Raw genomic sequence first — 26,669 nt, forward strand, 5'->3', positions numbered from 1 at the left:
AGAGACCATTGCTCCACAGTCAAATAGGCCTAAGTACCATATCCAAATCATATGTAAAGTTACCAGGAGGCCTTATTAATACATATTTGTATTTTGCAGGCCATGTTGTGATGTTCCTATTTAAAAGGAGATTTGCCAATTCTGTGGCACTCATATGTAATTCTAATAAATGTCATGTTGTTGAACCAATGTTTTAATTTCCATATAAAGTCTCTATTGTTCTACACTGCCAGAACAAAAATAAAATGCTTAGATTGAAGTCTTATAGTAATTAAATGAAAAAAATGTAAACAGTTACTGTCCTCCCCACAGCCGAAGGACATGCTTAAAGCTTGACTATACTCCCTGGGCTAAAGATAATAAACAGTAAACATTAATCTCTCCCCCCAGATTAACTGAGTGTAAATCAGTAAATCAAAACGCTGTAAGAGATGTGTCTTACCACAGCGCAAGTCTCTGCTCAACTTCTTTCAGGAACCCAGCATGAAACTTGTAGAGGGGGTCAAAATTTGAGAAGATGATGTTCCTGAGAGAATCAGGCGTCGCCTCATCTTTTCCCACAGCATTCTGGAAGGACTGTGATGATGATAAAGAAATGCCACAGTTACAACCCACCAGTTAAAAATGGTGAACTTCAAAATGCCTAAAAATTTCACACCAAAGCATCTATCCATTCATTTTCTGTTTTATTCCAAAAAGATTTGCTAAGGAGCCAGAACCTATCATGGCAAACAATGGGCACAAGGACAGATACACTCTGAATGGGACACCAGTCCATTACAGAGCAGACAGACACAAACACACACCAGAGTCAATTTTCTCAGAAATCAATTAAAGAAACAGGAAGAAACTGGAGCAACCAGAGGAAACCCATACAAATATGGAGAGACCACACAAACTCCATACTGATAGCACCCCAGGACTTGCACACAAAACCTCAGTGCTGAGAGACAGTAATACCACCAGCAAGACAGCCCCACACACATTTAGGCATGTTACATGAAAAAATCTACAGGAAAAGTCAAAATCAGTAAACCCCAGGTTTATGGTTCAATGAACCCTGAGAGCACAAAATCAGAATTAAATACTAGAGAGTGCATAAAGGTCACATTAGTTATCCACTGTGGTGCTGGTGGCAGATTAGTGCATTTGTGAGAAATCAGTTACACAATTTTGCCATTTATAAAAATGAAAAAAAAACACAAATCTAGCAGCAACATCAAAAAACATATGATTAGCAAGTGCTACCCCACGGTTCCTACAAATGGCAATTATGATCTATTTGAGTTTCAAAGCACTGAAAGAAACCATAGAGAAGAAACACCTGCCTATCACTGGGCGATTTAAAGGATTTAAATTAAGAGCATCTGGAAGATGACAGGGGCACCAGAATGCGATTATACTATTAATAATGTAACACACTTTGAATTCTAATGTGTCCATTCAGTAATCTACTAAAAAAACTTGCAAAAATCTATATTCAATCCTCTATCCAATCGCTAGTTTATTATAGTATCGTGCTTCATGATTCAAAGTCATGCATTCTTTAACCAGACACATATCTGATCAATAGAGGAATCAATATCTAGATCGCGTACTGTAAGACAGTCCTTTAAAGGCTAATTTGTTAAGCACTCATTAAGAACTGAAATCAGTAGAAAATGAAATAGCCTGAAGTCTTTAGAAATTTTATTTTTCTTTATGTCAAGTGGGTGCATAGAAACCCCTCAGACAGGGGGGCCTTCAGATGCAGATGACCACTGTTCATTTTAAGCAGGTTCTTGGAAAGGGATGAAGGCGGATCTTCAAAAGACTCGCGCTCAACAGGGATCAGGCATAGTAAAAATATGTTAAAAAAAAGTGATTTCAAGAACTGCTTCCAACAAAAATATTTAGATTTTGTACAAACCCCTCTTGGCCTTTTTGAAATTTCCCAAGTGGTAGTGTTACGGAAATGTCTGCTAGAGAACTGAACCACTGGAACAGAACCAAACTGTTTCCAGAATCTCTTGGGTTCTGGTAGTTGCATTTCCATATTTTCGAAATGGGGGACCTGAATGAAACCCATTTCATAGCTGCTACACATCTGAGGCTTTATTTGGTATCTGGTTAAGTGCTTTAAAGTTGTACATTCTAGAATAGCACACATTCTTGGTTTTATGGATGAGTTTAGTAGTTAGGTACAGTATGTGCAATTTTTGCCTTTTGACTTTATGTCCTTTACTTGCTTGTGGTGGTCTGTGTCTTAATATTTATATTGCTTCCTTAATAGGAAGACAGTTTATGCACAGCTTTCAAAGAATGCAGATATCTAAAAATCTGTTATTCATCATTTCAAAGCTAAACACTTTGCTCTTTGTGTAACTTTAATTTCCGTTTATGAGTCTCCATGGTACCGTATCTAAGACTGGCGATTTGTTGTAGATTTTAGACTAAGACTAAACAGCAGCTGTGAGGAGCAGTGGTCAGGGCTCTGGACTCATAACTTCAAGGTTGTGGTTTCAAACCTGGGGAGAGATACTGTAGATGTACCCTTGAACTAGATACCTCACTCATACTGCTTTAGTAAAATTCCCAGCTGTAATAACTATGTAGAAATATATGTCTAGATAGAAGTGTCATCCAAATTCATAATGAAATGCTGTTGCTCCATGACCTGATTATTTTTTAACTTAAAACGCAATCAGCACTGCAATTTTGTGAGCACCAGTGAAACAATCTGGGGAACTACATTATGCCCAGGTTTCACTCCTCTTGTGTGGTGTCGGAATCTGCCAAGCCTCCTGCTGAAAGGTTTCATGTCATTCAAGAATGCCAAAGTCACTATCCCCTTAGATGCTGCCTGGCTTTAGTGCTGCCAACATACTGATATGAGTGCTTATTGGTCCAGGACAAGAAGAGAAAATCAATATCAAATAAATCAAGGGTTTGTTCACTCTGTGTAGATTTAACACAGAAGACAGTTTGCGAACCTGACCGCTCTCTTGCCTTTTTCCAAATGATGAGAGGGCAGAATCTTCAGTCCAGATAGGCTCCCCACAGTCATTTAGAGTAAAATTTTTGCATCTTTATAAGATGGATATGGATAAAATGCTGACCTATTCCCTGCATTATTAAAATGTAAATATTAAATGTGTAAAATGGATACTTTTACTAATCTCTTGTTGACCACAGCGTTGGGGCAGCGTTGCGTAGTAGTGGGTTTGTAAGTTTGTAAGTGGTCTTACAAATGGCAGGTTGTGGGTTCAAGTCCCAAATCAGCTACAGAAAAGGGAATTGTCATTTTTGGGGTGTAATCACTATGACGGACTAGTGTCTCTTCTTGGGGGGTGAACTCAGGATGATCTCTGGTCCAATGAGCTATTGCCTTTTAGATATGGAAATGCATAGACCACAGAGTACCGTTGAGGTTTACATATGTGACTAAAGTGTATTAAGAGGGCTTATTTTTAGAATTTATTTTATACCTTTAGTATAATGTCATAAAAAAATAATTCCACCCTAAAAGTCCAGAGAAATGCACATTTTAAAATTATGTTCAGAAAATAATATGAAATTGTTTGACAAAACCATCTGAGCCACTGAAATTATTGTTGAAACTTAAAATCCTCTGGGCTACTATGGCTTAAATTGCATTGTGTTTTCCATGCAGTAACTAATGATGCCATCACCCCTAACAAGCAAAGTCTTCTGATCTTATCTTGTAAGGTTCCTAAATAAAAAATACATTTAACTTTTCACAACCTGTTCACAGTAATTCACCCCATCTGGAGAAACTTACCACGATAACAACCTCCAGGTCCTTCAAGTATGTTCTCTCAGTAGTCAGCAGCTCTTTGGCAATGAAGTAAGCTTTGTCTGTGGGAAACCTCTGGAAAAGCAGAAAAAGAAAATCACTCAATGGCCATTCTTCTTAATACACACTATTAATGCTACCAGTGCTGTGCTAAGCAGTATAAGGTCCATAATTTAATAAAACCTGTAAACCTTGCTGCTTAGATTATCCAAATAAGTTAGGCTGCAATTGGAAGGAGAAACAAGTGAAGTTCACAATAAGTTAGAACAGATAAAAGCAGGGCACTTGTGAAGGGTTTCTGGCTGGACAAATTACAATACATCTTACATTTCACTCACCGTCCCAGTCCACCCAAAACAAATTTGAAATATCTTGACTTGTGTCTCAGTTTGCGTGATTGTTTCATATCCCAAATTACTTCTGTAAAATACCCTGGTCTTGAATGCAATGCGAAGTGACATAAGAACATACAGTAAGAAGGATTACAAACAGGAGGAGGCCTTTCAAGCCCTCCAGCCTGTTTGGTTATTTAATTGATCCAAATAGTAGTTTGGTTGTTCACTGATCCAAGGATCTCACCCAGTCGGTTCTTGAAAGAAAACAGGACATGGGCTTAAAAAATATGTCTGGATAGCTTGTTCCAGATTCCCACAACCCTTCGGGCAAAGAAGCGCCTCCTGTTCAATTTTAAATGCACTACCATGTAGTTTCAACTTGTGCCTTCTTGGGATACTCCCAAGCAAGTCTCTTCATTGAGAACACTGCAGTAGCTGCCCTGTTCTATAAATGAATGCGTTTCAGGTTGTCATTGCAAATGGGAATCTGCTCTTAATGGACTTTTCTGACGAAAAAAAAAGAGATTGAGAAATGAAATGTTAAGTATACTAGTTACCCCGCTCTCCAAAAGCCATTCAAAAGTAAACCCCACCACAGTATTTTGTAAAAGCAAGACAGGATATTAAACACAAACAAGGAAAAGCAGATCTAGACAACATTTACAGTAAATTTTCTATGATATGATGAGCCCAATCATCTCCACCAAGCACTGTTCTCTGACTCAGTGAACCACCCGGCGGGCAGTGAATGTTTAAGCAGCAGGGATCTCCATCATGCAATATTGTTTAGTTTATTTAATGAGCCCCACATAAAATAAAAATATTATATCAATCTGCATTTCCTTGTTTAAGTTTATATCCCATGTTGCTTTTGGACGGGGATCACTATTCCAGAACTATTATCAGGTTTACTGCCAGTGTTGTGTTTCAAAAAGCAAGGACCCCAAACCTTCCTCCTGACTTCGTCCTCATCATCGGTGCGCACACACCCTGCGTCATTGAGCAGGGGGCTGGTGAGGGGAGAGGGCTGCCTAGCGTCTGGGCTCAGACCAGGGGACAGGATTTGCTTCTTTGCCGCCAGGCCTGCCTGGGAGTTCACAGAGTTCTCCGACAACCTCGGGCTGCTCGTCGCAGAGCCTGGAAGAAATCAGAAAAGAGGGTTGAAGGGGAGAAAATAAAGGTACTTGGGGTGTTTTGCGCAGGTGTCACTTCAACTTCTACACGGGACCTTCAGTTCGATAAAAGGACATTGCAGAAACAAGTAGAGAATCAGTCTGATGCCAGCTATCCAGCGTTTAACTGATTATAAGCTGAAACCAACACTGCCAAAAACCCTAAATAAATCCCTATGCTAGTCTTAAGGAACTCATCTCAAAGAACTACTCATTTTTTATTTCATATTCACTTTTGTTTTTAATTTTCCAGACTTGCTAGCAAACCATACACAATGTACTATTTGTGTTAGGTTCAATGAATAATAGCTGGTGAGGCTCACTATTTATATTTTATGGCCTGCAATTGAAAACATCAAGAAAATGACTACAGTATATTGCTTGATGACATACTTGCCCATAACTGCTTTCTGTCCTCTGATTGCACTATAATGGCATGAATAAAACAGCAGTTAAGCTCAGATTACACTTCTATTCTAACTCTAAAACAGAGTTACAAACTAATGAAAGAATGCCAATGACGACAACTAGGAAACTCTCAACTGCGTTCACCATACACACACACACTACAAACACATGCATGCCCACACAGTACATGTATATATTATACCAGATTATATATATATACATGCAACTAAACAGACTAATGTTCTAGCTAGCACGTTACAACAGGATGGATGGGGTTCCCTAGTGCCTACATGATCACAAGACATCATTTGGTGTCTAAAGAAGATACCAGAGTCCTGCTTCACAAACGTCAACTTTATTGACACTAGTGCACAACCTTATACAGTGTTAAAAATTGTAAAAACCTTTCAAAAAGAAATATCAAAACAGCAGTAGAAGAAACCAGTGGGTTTTTTTTTCCAAAAAGGAATCCCAGCTGAAGACTACAAAATACAAAGTGTGAGAGAGAGATCGAGTGACACAAACAGCAGCACAGAAAAGCTCTGAGATTGTGCAGATACATTCTGGGGCCCAATGCAAAGGATGGGCCTATTGCTTAAGAGCAGAAAACAGTGTCATTGTGGTTAGGTGTTACAATGAACAAAGCCCTCATAAATTACTGTTTGCCAGAAAGTCCAGTTATTTTCCGTTTCTGTGCTTGTTGTGAAGGATGTGAAGGATCAAACAGTTAAAAATACAAAGAATTAAAGACATTGTGCTTTTTACTTCAAACAGTCTTTGTGCCTAAGCTTTTCCAACACCTTGGCAGCAGAAACACAAACAGGAGGCTCATGGACAGTCTGTCTGTTTTGTTCTTGCCAATTTGTCTTGTTCAAGACCTAGATAAAGCAGCACATTCATCAGCAGGTGCCCTATTTCGTGCAAACTACAGCTGGAATGCTGTGGTATCATGTAAAAAACATATTGCTTTAAAAAACCCATGCACCATTCTCTGCACAAAACAAGTGTGAAACAGAGAAGACAAATAGAAAAAGTAAACTTTGATTTTTCTTTATTAATAAACTCAAAATTAGGAGAAAGAAGCTTTATAAAATATTTACCCCTCAGACCAACTGATGAATGTGCTGTTTTATGGCACACAGTAACAGCTAAGCAAGAGGTTAGACAGAGGTTGGAGCCAAGAATGGCTCCGCAGAGTCACAGTCTTGTTAAAACTGTTGAAAAAGCTATGGAATAAACACCATGCGTGAGACCAGCCACCTTCCCCTGACATGCTGTACCAGGTACAGTGGACAAACCGTTACAAACCAAGAACTGTGGCATCACAGGTCCATGCTTTACACCAAAAGCGTGGAGTTAGGATTGGTGAGTACAAAGCAAACAGGCCTGGAATGTTGGCTTACATATTAGGTGCTTGCAATGACAATGCGATGCAGCAGTTAACTTTACTGATATAATAATAATGGGCATATACCAAATATCTAAGTCTACCAGAATTTACGGATAAAATATGAAATGAATATAAAATTAAGAGCGACAAACTTGCAAGTATCACCTTTGGAAACCAACATCCACTCTTTTGCTGAATGCAACAAAGTTACTCTCTGGGTCTGCAGTGATCCCGTTACTGATGATAATCCTGTGCTTCTTAAATAATTGCTCTAAAATGCAGACGCTTATAAAGATATATCACAACTGTTTTAAGATTAACTGTGGACTTCTCTTTAATCAATTATGGAGGTTCAAATAAACACGGGCAAGCTTATAAATACCTTGCAACCACAGACTTCCCTCCCTTCATGGTTGCTCTGATTATAAATGTGATGTTGAATCAAAGAAAAACCCTTCTTTTTAAACAAAAGAGAGAGGAATCTGTTTGTTTTTAAGAATTACTAATGTAAAAGAAACCTCTCTAAGCCTTATAATCATGCTTCTATACATGTTGTGTTGTAGGTTTTCATTTTTCTTACTATTTGTGAAGCACGGCAACCTGCACAAAGAACTTACCTCAAGCCCTGGCTCTCAGACTTTGACTCTGAACCAAAATTACAAATCACCTCAGGTTTAGAGCAAAGAAAAATGAAAATTAGAAAATTCTTCCATTGTTCTTATTGAGTATTTGCTTATCATACATCTTTTATGCTACAAGTTATGGAGGAGGGCTTGACAAGCAGGTTGTTTGGAGTTTTACTGTCCACATATCATGACAGATGTAAGAAAGGTAAACAGTAGTAATAGATACCTGAACCTTTAGCTGAAGACATGAGTACTCAGCCTCCCATCTATCTGAAGTAAAATAAAATAAATAAAAGCAAATGCCTGCTCCAGGAATTAGCAAAAGCACACAGCCATGATGAACAATGAAGATAACAAGCCACGGGATGCTGCTGTGTATTTTCTTTGACACAAATGTAGCATGCGACACCAATCGAATGTATTTGTGAAACCCCATGTTCCTTCTCTCAAAATTCGTTTTCTCTTCATTTTAAATTTGCTCAGTCTGATTTCCTTCAACACCACTCTATCTATGCTCCAGTTACCAGGATCACTGCATTAAGGGAACAGAGAGTTTAACTTCCCCTCTTTGCCCCCCGCCCTCCCATCACCCAATTTACAAACGGTTAATCTTTCCAAAATAACAGAGTATCTGGACAGTGCAGGAACAAGAGGTACACCATGCTTTGAGGAGAGAAGAAGAGGACAATGAGAGACTTTACTCCCAGAAGTACATGCTGACGCAACAGTGCTTACATTGACAGAAAATTAAAAAAGCATTGTATTAGATATAAATATATTTCAATAAAATTAAAAAAAAAACTTCAAACAAATGACAATAATGAGCATGAAACCCCAGCAACCTTGACTTTATAAAAGAAAAAAAGAAGGAAAACAAAGAGCAAAAGTATTGCTTTTGGACGGCCTGTATGTGCCCACAATGAATGCTTGAAAGACAGTTAAGCAAGTGAATCATGCTTTGCCAGGCTTGGGCATTGGTTAGTGCCATAATCAACTCAGCCCAGCGGGAAATGAAGAAGAAACAAAAAGATTTAAGACAAACAATACATACTTAGGGAGCAGAAAACCAACTGACCTTTATAGTGTATCACTACAAGTCAAACCTACCTGTACGTTTGGTAAAAAGGCCTTACTTGACCATACGGCTAACTCCACTGCACAATGACATCTCCATGACATTGTAATAAGACCAGATCTGCCTCATAGCAAAGCAAAGGTTTACTGAGCAAGAGCTCCAACAATTACCAAAGTGATATCTTCAAAATATACCATAGAACAGCACTGTAAAATGCAACTGTAAAAGAGTTCACAAGTGTTTCTTTTCACAATAGGTTATTTAATGTTTAGAACATCTATTTTTACTGTAATGAAGTCTACAGTAGATCTGAAATATAGTCATTGTCCTAACTCAAAAGCAACTGAAACAGGAAGTGTTAAGATGGCACAATTCAGTTATTTGAATTATTGCTAATCACCTTTTGTGGTTTTAATTTCATTGGAAGATTAAATGTATGTTTATCCTGGCGAGCGAATTAACAGTTACAATTTTAAGCAGTTTAGCAAGTCTAGGAGGGTGTGAGTAATATAGCAGACTCCAGCTTTGGATACAAATTGCCAAGCAGATCGAAATTTCCAGCAAATTAAACAGACACTTGATGAAGCTGGCTTTGAAAATGCACTACAGGAAAAACGAAGGTTTTCTCGTTGTATTTATGCAAATTAAAATGTAACAGAAGTCACGTTTTGTGTTGCAGATAGCATAATGAACATCCCCACCGGGTGTTAATTTTACTGTCAATCCAGAGATGGCTTTACTCTGACTGTTCAAATAAGTACTGGGGTAATACTGAAAACACACACTGTAAAAGTAAGAAGCATAGATCCCACTGATTAGCTACATAATCAAGGTGAAAATTAAAAAAAGAAAGAAAACGAAATCCTTTCAGGACGTATTAATCAAATTTATCACTCTTACACTTACAAGTACCACCAAAATATTTACCTATTGCACACGCCTATTATTTAAAAAATCGTTAGAAAAGCAGACAGCAAGTGCACAATTTAAAAAAAATCCTACTCTAAAAAAAACTAGAACCGCTAATTCATCCGTTTACACAATATCCACAAGTGTTAAATGTTTCTTTCAAATAGAAATAAAGGTAGATGAAGGCATATTACTGAATGCTTGGACTTGGACTCCTTCAAGCACTGCAGAAAGTGTTTCCAAATCAGACTCAACATCCCCTTTAAGACAACCACTGCTTCTTACATAAATGCCTCTAGAAGAACAGAGCCTGTAAAGAGCGTCCTGCAACTGAGCCTGCTCTTTTGGCTGGAATATAATATACAGGTACTCAAGGCTTAGTATACACAATAAAGCCCGTCAGGTGAGGTTACAAGATGTGTATCTTGTGCTAGTCACCTTGTTTCTTGTTGCAGCACAGTGCAACAGTAGTAGACCGAGCATTTGTGAATCAAAACTACAGGTAATGGAACCCACGAGAGGAATAAGCCATTACAAAAGTAAGATTTCATTAAAACCAGCATGTGGAGTTTAAAATCTCTTACATTTTTGGCACACCTACAGTACATACTGTAGGATGCACCAAGACAACTCCACTTTCTTGAGTTTTGTTTTAGAAACTGTGGCAAGAGGGGTTGGCACTTAGAGGGGCTGTTTTCAAAACTGTTCAATTCCAAAGCACAACCTTCCGCCGCACCACTGCCTTCAGAGGAAAAGACGTCATTCTGTCATTCTTAATTTCTCTTTGAGTGAGAAAGAGCCACATTAATCCTCTACAGTTTCCACTTATTTCAGAACCTTCAAGGGCAGCCTTTCCTTTGAACTATAAAAGGTGTGCATTACACCCTGAATGAAAAAGCCTTTCATGTATCCTTCTTAATCTCTAAACAGATGTGCCCTCACTACTGGAGAGCAGGAAATCCCCCGCCCCCCCTCCTCCATGCAGATGTTAAGGTTTACTGTACATTCCAGCTCAGTCATTTGTGCCTTGAGGGTCACATGTATTCTGATAGAAATGGAAGGCAAAAGGCTTTCTTGCACTTGTATGTGACATCTTGTCTAAAATAAGAAGCTGTAATTATCCGAACACCAACCCAATGAGGTCAGGTGCCCCATCGTAAAACAAATAGGATAGTTTTGCATTTCTAACAGCTGAAGATTTTACCACCATCTTCATCACTTAAGTTAAAACACCCATCCTCCTCTATCTCTTCATCTAACTGCAGGCTCCCAAAGGAATACTTGTTTCTAGGCATTGGCGATGAGCTCACAGCAATTGGATTGCCGAACATGAGAGGGTGGCTATAAGGGTTGGCCATTTCGGACTCGGAGTCGCTGGATTCCGTGCCACTACTTGTGGACCCATCGATCATTTGAACAGCCCCTACGTGGTCTACAGCACCACCACTGAACAGCCTCTGCATAGCTGGGCTCAACTTGGCCTGCCCTGGGGCAGACAAGCCATTGGCCATCATTCGCCGCTCCAAAGCAGCCATTCGCTCTGCTTTGGAGAGGTTTCCAGGCCGATAGTCATTCACAGGGGTGGAGGTGACTTGACTGAGGATGAAGGGGTCTGTATCCGAACGATTACGAGCGTTCTGCAGTTTCTGCAGGTGAGGCCTACCCACAATCGGTGAATAGTTGCCATACCGTTGGCCTGTCTCCCTGGACTCAGGCTTAGAACTAAAACAGTGGCCATCCTCCCTGTGATTAGCCTTGGAGCCAAGACCATTCTGCTCCAGGTAACTGTGAGAGCCAGTCCTGTTAAAACTGCTCATGTGGGGACTAGAGCTCTTGCTCCCCGGTGTGTGTGGGGCAGTCAAGGGGCTGCGGTTTGCTGAACCTCTGAAAATCTCATCTACAAGAGTGCTGTGTCTTGGCATGCGAGGTGTACTGCTGCCATAAAATAAGAAGTTGGTTGGTTCCTCATCATTGAGCTCTTCGGTGAAATTGTGTGGGGGACCGGAATAGGGAGAGGCGTCCCTGTATCTACCTTTGTTCCAATTTTCCTCCCTTTCCCGAGGGTAGAAACCGTTACTGCCACTACTTCGAATTACCGGTTCATCCTCATAATTGTCATTTGTTTGGGACTGGGACCTGGTGACGCGGCCCTTTACCACGTCATACTCGCTATCTATGTCACTGCAGTCAATATAAGGGATGGAGGAGCTGCTGCCCCTGGCAGCCCGGGATGCTGGACCTGTGCTCGGTTGCTCCACTTGCTGCTTGCCCTGCGAGAGCTGGCCTTTTCCTTTGCTGCCCCCATCCATCAGCTCGGCCCTCCTACCCTCGTGGGGGCTCCGGCGGGATGAGGGGCTGGGGCGCTGCTGGGTTCCGCCGGCTTCGTCCGCGGGCTCCGTCGCCGGCTCCTTCACTGGCCGCAAGGATTTCATTGGGGAGTCCAGCTGGTCTGCAGCAGTGCTGCCGGGGCTCTGAGAACAGGCGACAATGAAGAGAAACGTGCCGTGACACGCGACATCAGAGCAAAACATTTAATGCTCCCTAACAAACCTAGGAGCAGAAGCAAGAGAGGGTTTATAACCTTTTGTAAACCAGTTTATCCTAGTTAATTTTCTGATGTATGTTCCAATTAGATAAGTGCTTGAGCAAAAGTAAACTGTTTTCTTCACTATAAGGACTTCAGTCAATACAGCTGGCTATGTAAAAAGGTATACGTTATAAAACAAAAGAACAGCACTGACTGCTATACTCCCAAAAATTTCCAGACAATTGTTCCACCCTTCATGGGCTCCCACTCAATTTTTACAATGTATTTGATAGATACTCTTGTACATGTTCTGTCTACAGCTGCTCTATCGGATTATATCTATTAGAGGCTGACCAGCAACACAAGGTGACAAAAATGGTGCCAGCAGCAATCCCACCTGATCGGTACTAGGATGAGAGATCTTTAAGGAAAGCCAGATTCCTGCTGTAAGTGATATTAGTAGAACAGTAGGTACAGTAGCACTTCTCTTTGGACCTAAATGTCCAAACCAGTACCTCCTATGGCTACTGGGAACACAGTACTTTTGCTGTAGGAGGTGCTATCGTTCAGAAAAGATATTAAACAAAGGCCTAGCAGCTTTCAAAGGAATAGGGATGTTAACCCCTGTGTCCTGGCTAAATTCCACTTATCCGGCTTATCCAGCTTTTCACTTCTCCACCTGATCCAGGTCTGACCTGGACCCCTTGGAGGTAGTGGCTGAGAGGAGAATGATGTCCAAACTAGAGGCCATCATGGACAACTTCTCTCATCCCCTCTATGACAGGCTTGCAGGAATGAAGAGCACGTTCAGCAACAGACTGATTCATCCACGGTGCGACAGGAAGCGCTACAGGAGGTCATTCTTGCCGTCTGCCATAAGACTGTACAACGCATCCATCTTGCGTCTGGGCAGAGGCAACATCGACAGTGACCTGTTTCTGGACTAAACGCATCTACACATCTACTGCTACATCTGTTCTCTTTCTTTTTCTTTTTCCCCGTTTACAACCACTTTTTGTGTAATATATGCCAGGGACCTGTGCAATACATTTATATTTATATCTATAGTTACATCTATATTTATATTCATATGTGTGATACGATTTTCTGTGTACTGTTCTGTTCTAGTTTGTTCTTGTGTGTCTGGACTGTGAGTAACTCTTGTATTGTATTGTATGTATTGCACTATTATTATATAATTCATTACACTGTGGCTGTGTTATGTGTTAAGCTGCTGTTGCACTGCAATTTCCCTCACGTGATCAATAAAGTATCTATCTATCCGCTCTGTAGCGTGGCTGCTGGCAAAGAAGGGCTGCACATCACTACTGGAAGAACTGGTACTTTCCTATATGCAAAACGCTCTGAGATCTTTTGCAAAGAAAAGTTCTATACAAAGACCAGCAATGATTAATTTGAAGGCATAAACATTGTTTCACTGACTGCAATACTGACTTGCTTTGGCACTTCGGACCGGCGCTCTGAAGGCTGTGGAGACAGTCCTGTGTTAGACTGGATCTTACTGTGCTTCCTGGAAGACAATGAACCAAAGTAAGGAACAACTGTGCAATCTCTGTAAAGAACACGTTAAACAGACTTAATTAACTGGCAAATGCTCCTGCTTCTCAACTTCCGCTTTCTGCCCCGATCAATAATTAGAAGTATGCCCAGCCTTCAAACTCCCTGAGGTAAACAAATTGAATCAAACAGACAAGCCTCAGTCTCAGTCTGCCCAGGAATCCTCTTCCCTTGTAGTCTATTTCAGAAGAGATTCCAGATCAGCATCAATGCATGAGGCTGATTATTAGAATCTTTTCAGATTCAAATTGAAAAGATCAATCTCAAGGTACACTAGTAACTATTAAAGAGTCAGATTACCATTAGGACTAGACACACCTTCAATAAATTACTCCATCAGCCCCTGCATCACAAGATCTGTATTTGTTTCAAGTTTAATGCATAACCAAAACATTCTGAAATCAATTTATTTGGACATTTGAGTGAACCCAGTGATCCGGAATAACACTGACTTTCTGTGGATTACATGTTACGTTTGTTCATTCCTGCTGCAAAGCACAAAAGACATTGTATTTCCGAACTTGACTGTAAACACAAGGTGGTTACCCAGGATCCTTCTGGAAGGAATGACACCAAACCTTTTTTTTATCAGTAGTGGAAAAGGATCAGCAAATATAGTGGAGGACCATCTATGATGTCACACAAGAGGCATGCAAAAAAAACAAAAAACTATCTCACCTTTCAAAGGGAACCTTTTTGAATTCTGAATCCCTGACATAATCAAGCACCTGCTTCTGTGTCCGACCACTAGAAAAAGAAAAACAAAAACCTCTTGTAATATATGACAATAATCTATGACAACTGATACATCAAAAGCCCAATTAAAGGTGGATGAACAGTGCAGTAATAAAAAATGAATACTACCATATCCATTTCAATGGCAATCTAAATTAGTAGCCCAAGAGTTCATTATTTTTTGTATTTTGGCCATTACGTCTTTATACTCTTTTCCTGACTTGTGAAAGGGTTCATTATAACATTCTGAAATCATATTATTTCCTAAATCTTGTAAGAAAGTTCCTTCTTTAAGGCATGAAATAGGAAAATCTAATTTTGCCTTCATGCAGATCTTATCTTTTCCTGTATTATGTCCAACTGGCTACATTCACTGAAACAATTAATCCCACATGCTCCAGAAATCTTTCCTTTTGAATGAAAATTTTCCTCCAGAATCATGACATTTTTAAATGTTTGTTGCACACCAAAGCATTCTAACATACAGTAAACATTTGTAAAAGCACAGTAACGTGCTGCCACCATTTTTTAAATCCAGAGTGGAATTATTCCTGAAATTGAAGAAGCTTACATTTCACACCCCAAAATCCATGTCGGACTCCTACAAATATATTACTGATTACCGATTAATACACAGTTTTTACCAGGGATTAAAAAAGATGCAGGAGTGACGAATGTACTGGAGAGTGAAAATCAATGAAGCACTCTGTTTAGGTGCCTGCATGAAACGCATTTTAATGGCAGAGATGATCTCAGCAAAGCCTACTTCAAGGAGATAAGATAAAGATAGCCTGCTGCCTTCCAGTGAAATTTAAATTAACCAACCCCGGCACACTGACACCAAAATAGAAACTATATAACGTGGAATAATTTGATTCTTACTTTTAATAAGAGCCCTGCTGGGAAGTGTTAGTATACCTGAATCTGAAAGAAGAGCCTCTACTGAAGAGAACTGGCTTGGGTTTGGGCTTAGGTTCCTCAAAAAGTCTGAAGAAAGCGTGATACTCCACACAGATCTTCCAGAATACCTTGCAGCAATCCCGGCTGGCCATCAGAAACTCCAGCGTGTCTTGGTAGGTGCTCTGCTGCAAATGGGTCAATCACATCCACACCTAGAGCACAACTTTTGCCACTTTTTAACCATATGAACAGCACAAACCAGGTCAAGCCATTGCATTTAATAAGTATATTTTTAACTTTCGTAGTATGGACATTTTTCTTATTCTCCAAGTTTATTTTCTAATCAATAAAAAAGGACAACGCATTAACAGTTTTCAGAAAAGCAAACAGCTCCTGCAAAAACATTCGCCATCACCATAGTAGTATTTACCACCATTTGAAAATTTGAAAAGCACAAAAAAACTCATTCCAAAAACTTAAAAAAACAAATCCTTTAACCTCAGAAGTCCAGCGTGGTGCTTGTTTCTCAATTTTAAGGTAAATTGCAAAAAACAAACTTACATTCAAGTCTGGGCGCAGCTTGATGAGAAATCGTTTCCGTTTAAAGCTCAGCTTCCGCACCTTAGACCAGTTAAAAGCATTGATCTTTGTGTGACCCTTTAAAAAGGCACAGAAAAGAAAAGCAATTTATGTTTCCAATGCAAAGATGTCAAATCCCACAGACGAACACTGAATATGGTACCTTCCTTTTCAAAGAAGGTTACAATTACATTTCATCATGTTCTCAGAAATCTTTCTACAGGAGAGTGAAAATTAATGTTTACCATTGATTATGTTATGTTTAAAATAGGCTTAAGAAGCAAAAACATCAGGAAACCAATTATATTTCTCTAAATTAACTCACACAGGTCTGATCTGCACTGTGAAAAGGTTCATTCTAAATTTACTCTTTGCAGAGATACAGACATCATTGTAAACCATCGCTGAACAGTGCTGTGACTTCTTGAATCACGTACAGTAACAGGAAAATCCTGGGACAGGGTTGTCCTTTCGTGCACACTAAACCTTTATTCATTTGGCAGATGCATCCTTTCAAGACAAAAGTGGTACATGAAACTTCATAAACCACAAAAACATAAGCGTAGCACTAATTAAGTGCCAAGATGCTGCGCAGCACTAAGCAGTTTCAGGACTGATTGACAGGAAATAGAGTCATAAAACCACACTCACTAAATGGGGTATTAGTCACACGCCTCTAGGGTTAGGTATATCCTGAAGAGATGCATTTTCAGTTTCTGACATTACTGATTACTGACCACAATACTGGGGCCCTTGGTTCAATTCCTGGGGTACTATCTGTGAGGCGTTTGCATGTTATGCTCGTGTTCACATGGCTTTCTGTGTGGTTTCCTCCAGGTACTCTAGTTTCTTCCCACAGTCCAAAGGCACACTGGTAGGTTAGTTGGCTTCTGAGAAAAATTGGCCTTGGTGTGTGTGTGTCTGCCCTGCAATGAACTGGCATCCCATCTAGGCCTTGCGCCCCATTGCTTGCTGGGATAGCCCCTATCCCCTGCAATCCTGTATTGGGGGAGGAGGTAAGAAAATGGATGGATTCCGTTCAGCACTGGAATTGGAGTCTTAATGAACTGGATCTCGGTGTTGTAGCGCAAACATAGGGCCTGATAGTAATCTCGAGATAAGCTGTACAGCACCATTGGAAGCCCTTCAGGCTAGCTCTCCAGTTCTGTTTTTTTAGAAGGTGGCAGCATCTGTACCCCTTATTACCTGAAACACTAAGATTCCAGTGTGGGCCACAGCCAGATTGAGTTTGGTTCCCTCTCTATCCTTGGCAGGATGGATCCGGATTCCATACATCTCCAGCCGTCGAGCAATTTCAAGGAGCTGATAGTCCGACTCTGCTGGTGTCTGCCCACTGAAAGACAACAAGCCGAACCAAACCAGCAATGAATTAGGAGCTGACCCAATACTTTGTCTTCATCTTTAAAGACTATATTATCCTTAAAGGTTTCATACCTTTAACTATTTCTTTAATTACTCCTTATGCTTCTTTACTGTCCCTAGTAAGCAAACACTGTTAGCGTATTTCACTGTGAAAAACCGGGGATAATATTACACTACGTTGTCCTCACTAGCTGAACTTTGTTAAATGGCAGGCTGTGCCTGGGTGTGTCACTGATTGAATCTCTCTCAAAAGAGCACCCATGGGACACACTACAGTTTATTTAATATTTAAAAGACATTTTTAATGCATGTTGCCACATATGCTTCAAAACTATAAGCAAAATGTGATGTAAAACTTTTTTTAAATATTGTGCATTCTGGTCACCAATATTTATCATCTCTGCAGTTAAATATGGCAAAATGTTTCATTTCAGGGAAGTGTTAGACACGCATTTTAGACATCCATGTTACAGAAGATATCAATTTTATGAATTGTCAGGAGCTGTATGACCTTCCCACAATGATGACAGCTTTGCAGAAGTGAAACTTTAGATTTTTTATTCTTATTGTCAGATAAACTGTTAAACTTCCTTAACTACCATGTTGGAGTTAGAAAAACACTGAAGTAATCTGGTAAATAACCACAAAGGCTCTGAAAGTTCCTGAACTTATCTGATACCACTGAAGTTCCAGAGAAGAACAAAGACTCAGATACACCAATAGTATATACCCTCTATCTGAGTTCTGGAAAATTATTTCCTGTTTCCTGGATGTGGTGCTTAATTAGAATGCCTAATGTTGATTTCACCCAAAAGACAAGTAGCAAGAATTATGTCCCAAAAGAGAGTTGGGAGTTAGAGGCTAGCAGGCACAGTAAAATGTAAAATCTCCAGTTTCAAAAACTGGATTAATATATCAGAAACTTCAGTCAATTAAAGGATGATATTGGAGCACTTCATGGTTTATTACAGTAATCGATGTACAACCTTAAGAAAGATAAATTATAGAGAATTTCTTTCATTCAAACCCCTTAAAGCTGTGGCCAAGTTGTAGGTGTTCATTGTATGCATCCGAACTTTTATCCATGTGATATAGCACCAGCAGCACCCAAACGTTCAAACATAGCAGGAAATTAAATGTAAAGGTGCAGTTTTGCATTTCTTTTTTTATTTGTAATGGTTTTTAAGAATCTTTGTCACGTGGCTGGATCTCCAAATGTTATCATTTTGAAGCCTTCGGATAGCGGCAAATTCCATAGCAGTGCAGCAAGTGCTGTTTAAAGCACACTAACTGATAAAACAGTTCTCAAAACAGTATTTCCATAGTATTCTAGTAAGAGGTATTCTAGTAAATAGAAATAAAAGCAAATAAAAAAAGTTTCTTTGTAAATGAATAGGAGGAAAAACATGCAAAAGAACTGAATAAGAAAAACAATACAAAATTCTGTTACATTGTACATTATGCAGTACAAATCTGACATCTATGAAGTCAGTGAAGAGCCACAGCATGAATGTGTGTATCTAGAATGGGTCCTTGTACAAACCAAAATAGGCTCACACATTCAGTACAGCCAGCTGTTTCACAGGAGTTATCTCATATTTGGCAGTATAATTTTCACACACCAGGAACCTTAGGCTGATGCCTTTTTCCTATTGAGTACGCATGAAATAATTCCTTGTTACAACAGTAGACTATTCCAGGCACCCTATGTTTCGCATCAAACAAATTCCCCCCAGGCTCAAACCACTGAGATACCATAGTGGGGAAATATCCCAGAAGGAACTCAGCTGGTAAGCAAGGCTTTTAAAGAGAATCTAAAATGAACCTTGAGGTTTCCCATAAATAATGTACAGTGAAAGTAACTTGTAAACATCCATATATATCAGGTATTAAAATCGGTAGACTTTTATTACACAACTCTGGTAATATTTTTTCATAAATGTCAAGAGATCGAAATTCAAAACTCATATGGTTTTCTACATGTTTAAAATTCTGCAAGGAAGCTCTAAATGTTCAAATCAGATATCAAACAACAACCAAACAAACAGGACAATAAGGCACTGTTAACCAGATACTCAACGTACACATGCTTGCGGTGAAACTCATTGATCTTGTCAATCAGCACATCTTGATCAGGAATGTACTTGCTTTTCCGGAGGTGTTGCTGGTTCTGGGCTTCATCAAAATCTCCAATCTCAGCTGATCAAAGAGAAGGGAAAAAAGGAATAGAGTAAAAAAAAGTAATATAGTCATATATATATACAGTACACAAGATCACAGCTAGATAAAGCCTTCCCCTGCCTTTGGCCTACTGTTTGCAAACTAAGGAAATGAACAAGACTCACCTCATATCAAGAACTACAGTACAAAGAAAGATGCAATATGCCATTAAAAACTCTCTGTGCGAAAAATGCAAAACTAATACACATGGAAATTTGTCTGAAATGTCAAATACTAGTATCTTTATGTATAAATGAATAAATGAATGCAGAGTAACAATTTAACAGTGATACTCTTTTCAGATGGAAAGAAAGGTAACCAACAAGAGGAAGCTATTCTGTGTTGATCTAAGAATCTCTCCCACCCCTTTAAAACATTTAATTTCAAAATACTTAAATGATAAATTGATAAAGTGAGAATATGAATTAATTGCCATGTTGTTTCTGAGACCTGTACATTTTTGGATTATTGTATAAGCAATAAAATAAATTGAAAACTAAATCTACACAAATACAATATGTAAAATAATGTGAGCAATTCTTTATTTGAAACGTGCCAGTAATACATTATGTAAGTGTATGGCACTCAATACATACAGTAATGTGTTTTCTCTTTTACTTAATTGGTTAACTTCATTTGAAAAAAGGATGTGTAAAGCCCTATACTTTGGTAAAATGCAGAGATGGCTCAGCAACCTTCTCTGTTAAACAGCACGAAGACTGAGGCAGTCCGCGCCTTCCTCAGAACACTGCCCTGTGAAGCTACCTTCTCGCTCAATGGACAAAGAACTCACTATCTAAAGGTACTTCAGGTGAACCAAAACACACAGATTCACCGACAAATCCACTCTGTTGCAATCTCAAACAAACCGTTGCACTCTGCTACACTCTCAATCATTTGAGAGACATTTTTTTGCTTAGCAAAAGATGAGCAACAAGAAAGCAGCTCTGACTACTGACGCTTTCACGAGGCAAGATTCGGTGTCAATGCCTTTTGTGATGCTTTTTCAATCACAGACAGTAAACATCCTGGGAGCTTCAAGCATTCTTATTAAAAAAGTTGGCTTAAACAGATTTTAACCAACAAGGCTATGCAGATATCTGGACTAAGCAGATGTAATACGTTTTTAACAACCTTTCAGAATTCCTGCAGGTGGCAATATGCCTGTTTTCCATCAGTGCAATTTTTAACTCATACAGTTATAAAATAGCTTGTTTTTACTCAATATTATTCTTTCTTAAAAAAAACGTTTAATCCCTTGTACTATTCCACTTAAACACATATTATTTTTAAAGCATGAAAGGAGCTGTGCAGGAATTAGATATTTGCATTCACTGTGCTAAAAGTAACACTATTCCTATACTGTATGTGTCTGATAACCTGAATTTGCATAACAAAACATCAGTTTTTAGACGCATGATCTGTAAGTATGTATTAAGGGTTTATATGCACACTCATGTATTGTGCTCTTTACTAATGCTATTCAGCAGTAGGAAACATTTAATCTTTCACTACAACTCTCAGTAAACAAACCAAATAAGTTTATGCCAAAGGATAAAAATATAATTTTACCTTGAACATGCAGTCTTGTGGTGTATTTAAGCACAGTTCAAACTCCTAGAGACTCACTTACATTGAATAATGTGAGAGACCAGGAGGGCAGCACTGCTATCGTTACAAGTGAGGCGGCCAGTGGCCAAATCCTGCTTGATCTGTAAGGCAAAGAGGTACCTGTGAAAGAAAATAAAATGTTTAAAGAGGTTCCACAGGTAAATGTATAGCAGTACATACATATATACTATAAAAGATTTTCTAAAAGTTAAAGTACTCCAGCCTGACAAAGAGCTTCTCCAGTCTCTCGGTTGTGTTCTTTGCAATTAAAAATGTACTGGCAACTGTTTGTGTGGTTAATCCTCTATACACATAAACATGGAAATGATTCATTAGTCAGCCTTGCTACCACCCAAATGCACACACAACCACACCATTATCTTACCCTGTGGACATCAATTTTATTTAGAATTGTAAGGTAGCTTGACATTGGTCCCTTGCTAAAAGAAAATCTCAGATAAATACACTTTTCAGGTATTCATTCTCCCTAGCACAGAAAATGTCTACCCTGTGCCAATTTTGAGGCCTCAAAAGACCCACCACGCTCGGGCTGTGACTGAATTGGGCTTCCGCTACCATCCCAACAGAGCTTCTGCAAACCGCAGTTTTAGATAGGATTTTGTCTTAGAAATTTTGCCAGGAAGGTTTAAATACCTTTGTGTCAGATACACCACCATGAATACATAAATTCTGGAGGGCAAGAACAGCTCAAAAGCAAAATCCCACACAAGGGGATACACTTCTCAATAAATCTGTGGTACAATATCTGCCACCAGTATCTGCCACTGTTTAAATAAACTGTCCATTTACTTTACTGTTGAATCTCAAAATGCTGCTGACATCATGCTTCATTTAAAGAAGACAAATATATTATTATCCAAGAAAACACTATGAAAATCTATCAGTGTAGCATGTCTTATGAGAAAACCCTTGAAGTAATGAGAATAACAGGCAGCTCTGAATGAGTTATATTTTCTCCTGACATACTGTTATTAACATATACTTCATTGTACAAATAAACTCCATTATGAATGAGACAAGTCAGAAATAAAGATTACTACAATGAAATTGCTACAATTCTCTTTTCACGGCTTGTATTTCCCTCTGGGTTTTAGAATTAATGCTACAATATAAACTGCTCTAGACAACATTATTAAATGCCCATTTCCATGTCCAGACATAGCAGACTGATTTGCCTTTAAGCAGGACTTAAACTACAGATTGGTCTCAGCACTACACAATCATCATAGAAGGGTTATTGAACGGAGAAGAAATTATTTTGATCCTCCTCCGATATTCTGAAGCATTCTGACTAGCTAGAGAAAAAATGATGTTAACAAAAAAAATAATGCAGCCAAACAAAGAAGAGACAATAACAGCATAAAGAGAAATAAAAAATAACTGAAAGAATAGAGCAAATTAAAATAAGAGGAATTAACTGGTGATAAACATTCTTTTACAGTGGATTCTTCACGTCCCTTTAGTACTCAAAATATCCTAAACAGAAATCCTGCTGAGGTTATGAATCAAGTATTTTCCAAGAATATATGTAGAGTATCCAATGTCCACTCCTTTGCCATCAGTGTGGAAATCTGGTAATGAATGATGCAAGTTCAGCATCAACAGAGAACCAACAGAGTGAAACAAAGAATACAGCCCTCTTCACTCTTGAAGCCAATTTGGTTGCCATGACACCCTGCTGGAATTCCTGTCTCCACCATTCTTCAGCAAACAGGGTTCTGGTACCTATGCCCTCAACAGAACAGATAGAAGATAGATCTGTTGTGCTGGTTGAATTCCTGCAGCAGAACGTGACCCGCAATTGTCTTGGTCTCCACATCACTGACTCGTGGTCACATTCTGTCAAGAAGTGTGTGAAGCACAAAAAAATATATATTTCACACATGTCTCTCCCATCCCCAGTACACACTCCTGGGTGACAGCAGCAGGGCAGTGAAGCCGGCTTTTATCAAAGCTGCTGTTACAAAAGGGTTGGCATTAAGGGTGACTGAGCAGCCCTTTTAAGGACAGCAACGCTCTGCTCTCCTGTTTTGGGGAGGGAGCTGGAAAAACAGCCTGTGTATATTCATCAACAGTGCTGACTGAATGTTAATGGATCACCTTTCTGTGGCTGAAAAACCCAAAAGAGAATATTAAAATCTGGGATCTGGGACCTGGCCTTTGTGGACTGTCCAGGCAATGATTGGTCACTGCATTTGTGGTCCAAGAACTCCACAAATAACATTACCACCTTGAGTGAAACCTAACGAGGTGAAGAACTCAAGGAACATGTAGCTGGGCAGAATTTCTTCTGGAAAAGAAAACCATGAAACTCATTGAGTTTAATTTTCTACCAGTCAACCAATCACCTTTAGGAGTTTCCTGCAGAATCAATGGGTTGTCTCATCTTTGGCTCTAATTAGCAGGAAACCAATATACAGATGCGATTGGAACGGTTTTATGGACCAAATTCTTAACGTTTATGGACCAAAATGACACGAGATAAACTTTACTAAAGTGATGGAAAGGTTAAGGTGTGAAAAAAAGAACTGCAGATTCCACAAAGATTACCACCTAAGCCATGCATGGTCACCTCTGGAACTGGCGCACTTGTGTGCATTGTCGATGTTACTAATGATGGCATCAAATGAATGAATTCTGAAGTTTCTAAAAATGTTTCATCTACTTATGTAGATGAAAATGCTCAGACATTTATGAGCTTCATGATGTGCCATAACAATGGCCCATAGAGGCCAATGCAACAAAGGAGAAAAAAGTGGAAAACCTTACACTGGCCAAGTTAAACCTCCAATTGAGCAGCATTTTACACGTCAAAGAAAAAAAACCCACAAAGTTAAAAAAGTTACCACATTCCAAGAATAGACCAGAACTCAAAAGTGGTTGCAGCAACTTCTGAGATGATTAAAGAGAGTTTGGCGAGTGCAATGGGTCACCGATTCTTACAGTTATTGCCTCAAAGGAATATACAATCAAATGTTGACTTTTATACTCTAAAATTAAACTGAAATCACTGGTTTTAATATAGAGTATGTGATTTTTCTACTATGATTAAATTTATGCATTGAATTAGCCACAATATATTTTATCTCAGAACTACAAATAGTTGACTGTAAAGTAAAAACTGATTTGTCTCAATACTTTTGGAGGGCCCAGCATTTTTTACATTTTAGTCAGATGTTCCTTGTTCACTGATTTGAAGTTTTTTTTTATACTTATGGTAATTCAATAAAAAGACCACATACTGTCTCATACTCAACAACACTGTCAAACATTGGGTTTAGCAGCATTTAGTTAGAAATGATCTCCCAAGATGAATACATGCAAAAAATGAACACTCCCTTTATCCATTGTTACTATGCAGCTGGATTTACTTTATTCACCTCAATCCCTTCCCAATATGTATTTTTAACATTTAAACTTCAAAGCAGTGTTTTCAGTTATTAATCTCACAGACAGACTAATATGAACAGCCTGAAGACAGTGGATGATTAAAATTATTTAAATTATGCATTCTGTTAGTGGCTGAATAAATGCTTCCATATACAGTACATGACAATCTATTTTTTTTTTCAATAATAAGGGTTAAAACATTTCATTCACAAATCACAAAGCACGATCTTCAGGTTCTGTTTACATACTGAAACCTCCTCTCAACATAGATAACTGCTTCTGCTCTTGGAAATTCACAGACTCACAAACATGGTTATCTGAAGCTGTGCTCGCTATTCTGCAGTGGAAGCTGTACAAATAACAGTTTTTCTTAGGCAGAAGACAGGCGGAGTGATATAAAAAAAAAGTTTCTTCCCCTGTGGGAAACTTTGAAAAATGAGAACCTCAATCCCAGTAAATTGGAATCCTCTAATTCTGGAAAAAGTAGAGCTTTGCTTAAGTTATTCATGGAGCTGACCAAAAACCTGGCAAAAGTAATGAAGTGGTCTCTCCCAGCTACACAGAATGAAAAATGCACAACTTTAATACATATTTTAAAGGGTTGATGTGTTTTTCACAAATGAAGTACTATTTATCAGAGAACATCTGAAATACAAATAATGTCATCAACTGTACTGTCAGTTCCTTTCTGGTATACAAGACCATATTGATGGAAATCCTGTTGGAAAAGAACTTATCTTTCTATTAAAATTTAGGTGGGGGGTCAGCTTCTTACAGGGATTATTGTTTTATTTGTGTCTTTGGAACTGTTTGACCCAGGCAGCTTGACTCGCAAATAAAAAGAAAGCTGCAGTCTGTGGCGCGTTACAAGCCTGTTGAATGTAAAATGTTCAAGCTGACAAAACAAAATAACTCTAATAATAGAACAGGCTGATTTGTATCAAGTCATTCAAGGAGATACACCTTACTCTTAAATCACACAGCAGCCTGATCTTAAAGTGATCCTGCCAGATCATTCACTTTTGCTTAAGAAATGGAAAAAAGGGGTTTGTCAGAAGCAAGAAAAGATACTACATATGCCTGAGAAAAATGTGTTATTCTAATGATACATTTTACCAGGAAACAGGAAATATTCCAAAGCCATAACTCTTTTAGTAATAGTTACTGTGCATGGTGCATGCATGTCTAAATTCTCCACAAAAGGCAGTGTTAAAGGGAATAATCCACAAATAGTATCTGACAAGAGTTGCTAGATATTAATATTGTCCTTATGGAATGCAGTTTAAATGTTTATTATTACCCAAAGAGACATTTCTCTATATCAATCTTCTAGCTTGATGGCTCGTACATACATAAAGCACAATATAACCAATGTGTTTAGAGTTCAGATTTCATTTAGACTGTGCTCAGAACACATAGTAATACTCTATTTAGATCATAAGGGAAACAAAGGAGGAAAGACTCTAAATCCAACTTTCTTGCCTGTTACTGAAAGTGAATAAATACCTTCTAAATCTGTAATAAAGGCTGGGAAAGACATCTACTAAAAAATGCAGGCATGAAGAAATCCAAGAACTAAAAACAAGCAAGCAAAACTACTGATTAAGACAGACAAGATAAAGACCAGATTAAAAACTTTAAAAACATCCAACTGTGATACAATATCTCTAACCTTGTTAACTCTTCCTGCAGCTGAGTGTGATCAGGAGGGAAGAACTTCACCACAAATCTCAGCACGGTGTGTTTGGGTCCTGGGAAAAAGTTTTCCACAATTAATGAGAACACTGCAACAGCAAAACAACTGAGAATATGCTAGCTGTATGCAGTAAACCACGTTCTTAAATTCTACAATAATTGAAAGGAAAGGAAAACAGAAATGCAAGATTCTTTAATACTAGCACTAACTACAGTATATACATTTTTAGGAATTGTCTTTACAGACTAATCAAGTAAGCACAAATAATTATTAAATTTGTATAATCACATTCAATAAAACCCCCATAATCACTGTGGT

At 38.7% G+C, this 26,669-nt stretch overlaps 1 protein-coding gene across 3 annotated transcripts in view; it reads right to left on the bottom strand.

Moving 5' to 3' along the window:
* farp1 (FERM, RhoGEF (ARHGEF) and pleckstrin domain protein 1 (chondrocyte-derived)) overlaps window positions 1–26,669 on the bottom strand; it is a 111,429-nt gene that overhangs the window by 16,726 nt on the left and 68,034 nt on the right. Inside the window, exons 5-16 of one of the 3 annotated variants that reach the window (XM_015363489.2) lie at window positions 26,328–26,406; window positions 21,267–21,364; window positions 19,498–19,612; window positions 17,237–17,384; window positions 16,013–16,108; window positions 15,470–15,633; window positions 14,495–14,563; window positions 13,694–13,769; window positions 11,951–12,182; window positions 5,081–5,268; window positions 3,782–3,871; window positions 443–576 (exon numbers count right to left, since the gene is read on the bottom strand). In XM_015363489.2, the coding sequence (XP_015218975.1) occupies window positions 443–576; window positions 3,782–3,871; window positions 5,081–5,268; window positions 11,951–12,182; window positions 13,694–13,769; window positions 14,495–14,563; window positions 15,470–15,633; window positions 16,013–16,108; window positions 17,237–17,384; window positions 19,498–19,612; window positions 21,267–21,364; window positions 26,328–26,406 (1,489 nt within the window). Of the gene's footprint in view, window positions 1–442; window positions 577–3,781; window positions 3,872–5,080; window positions 5,269–11,950; window positions 12,183–13,693; window positions 13,770–14,494; window positions 14,564–15,469; window positions 15,637–16,012; window positions 16,109–17,236; window positions 17,385–19,497; window positions 19,613–21,266; window positions 21,365–26,327; window positions 26,407–26,669 lie in introns of all 3 variants that reach the window. The other 2 variants (XM_015363490.2, XM_015363488.2) reach the window with 2 other exon arrangements.

Source organism: Lepisosteus oculatus, chromosome 15 (genome assembly GCF_040954835.1).
Source record: "Lepisosteus oculatus isolate fLepOcu1 chromosome 15, fLepOcu1.hap2, whole genome shotgun sequence".
Classification (NCBI taxonomy): Eukaryota; Metazoa; Chordata; class Actinopteri; order Semionotiformes; family Lepisosteidae; genus Lepisosteus; species Lepisosteus oculatus.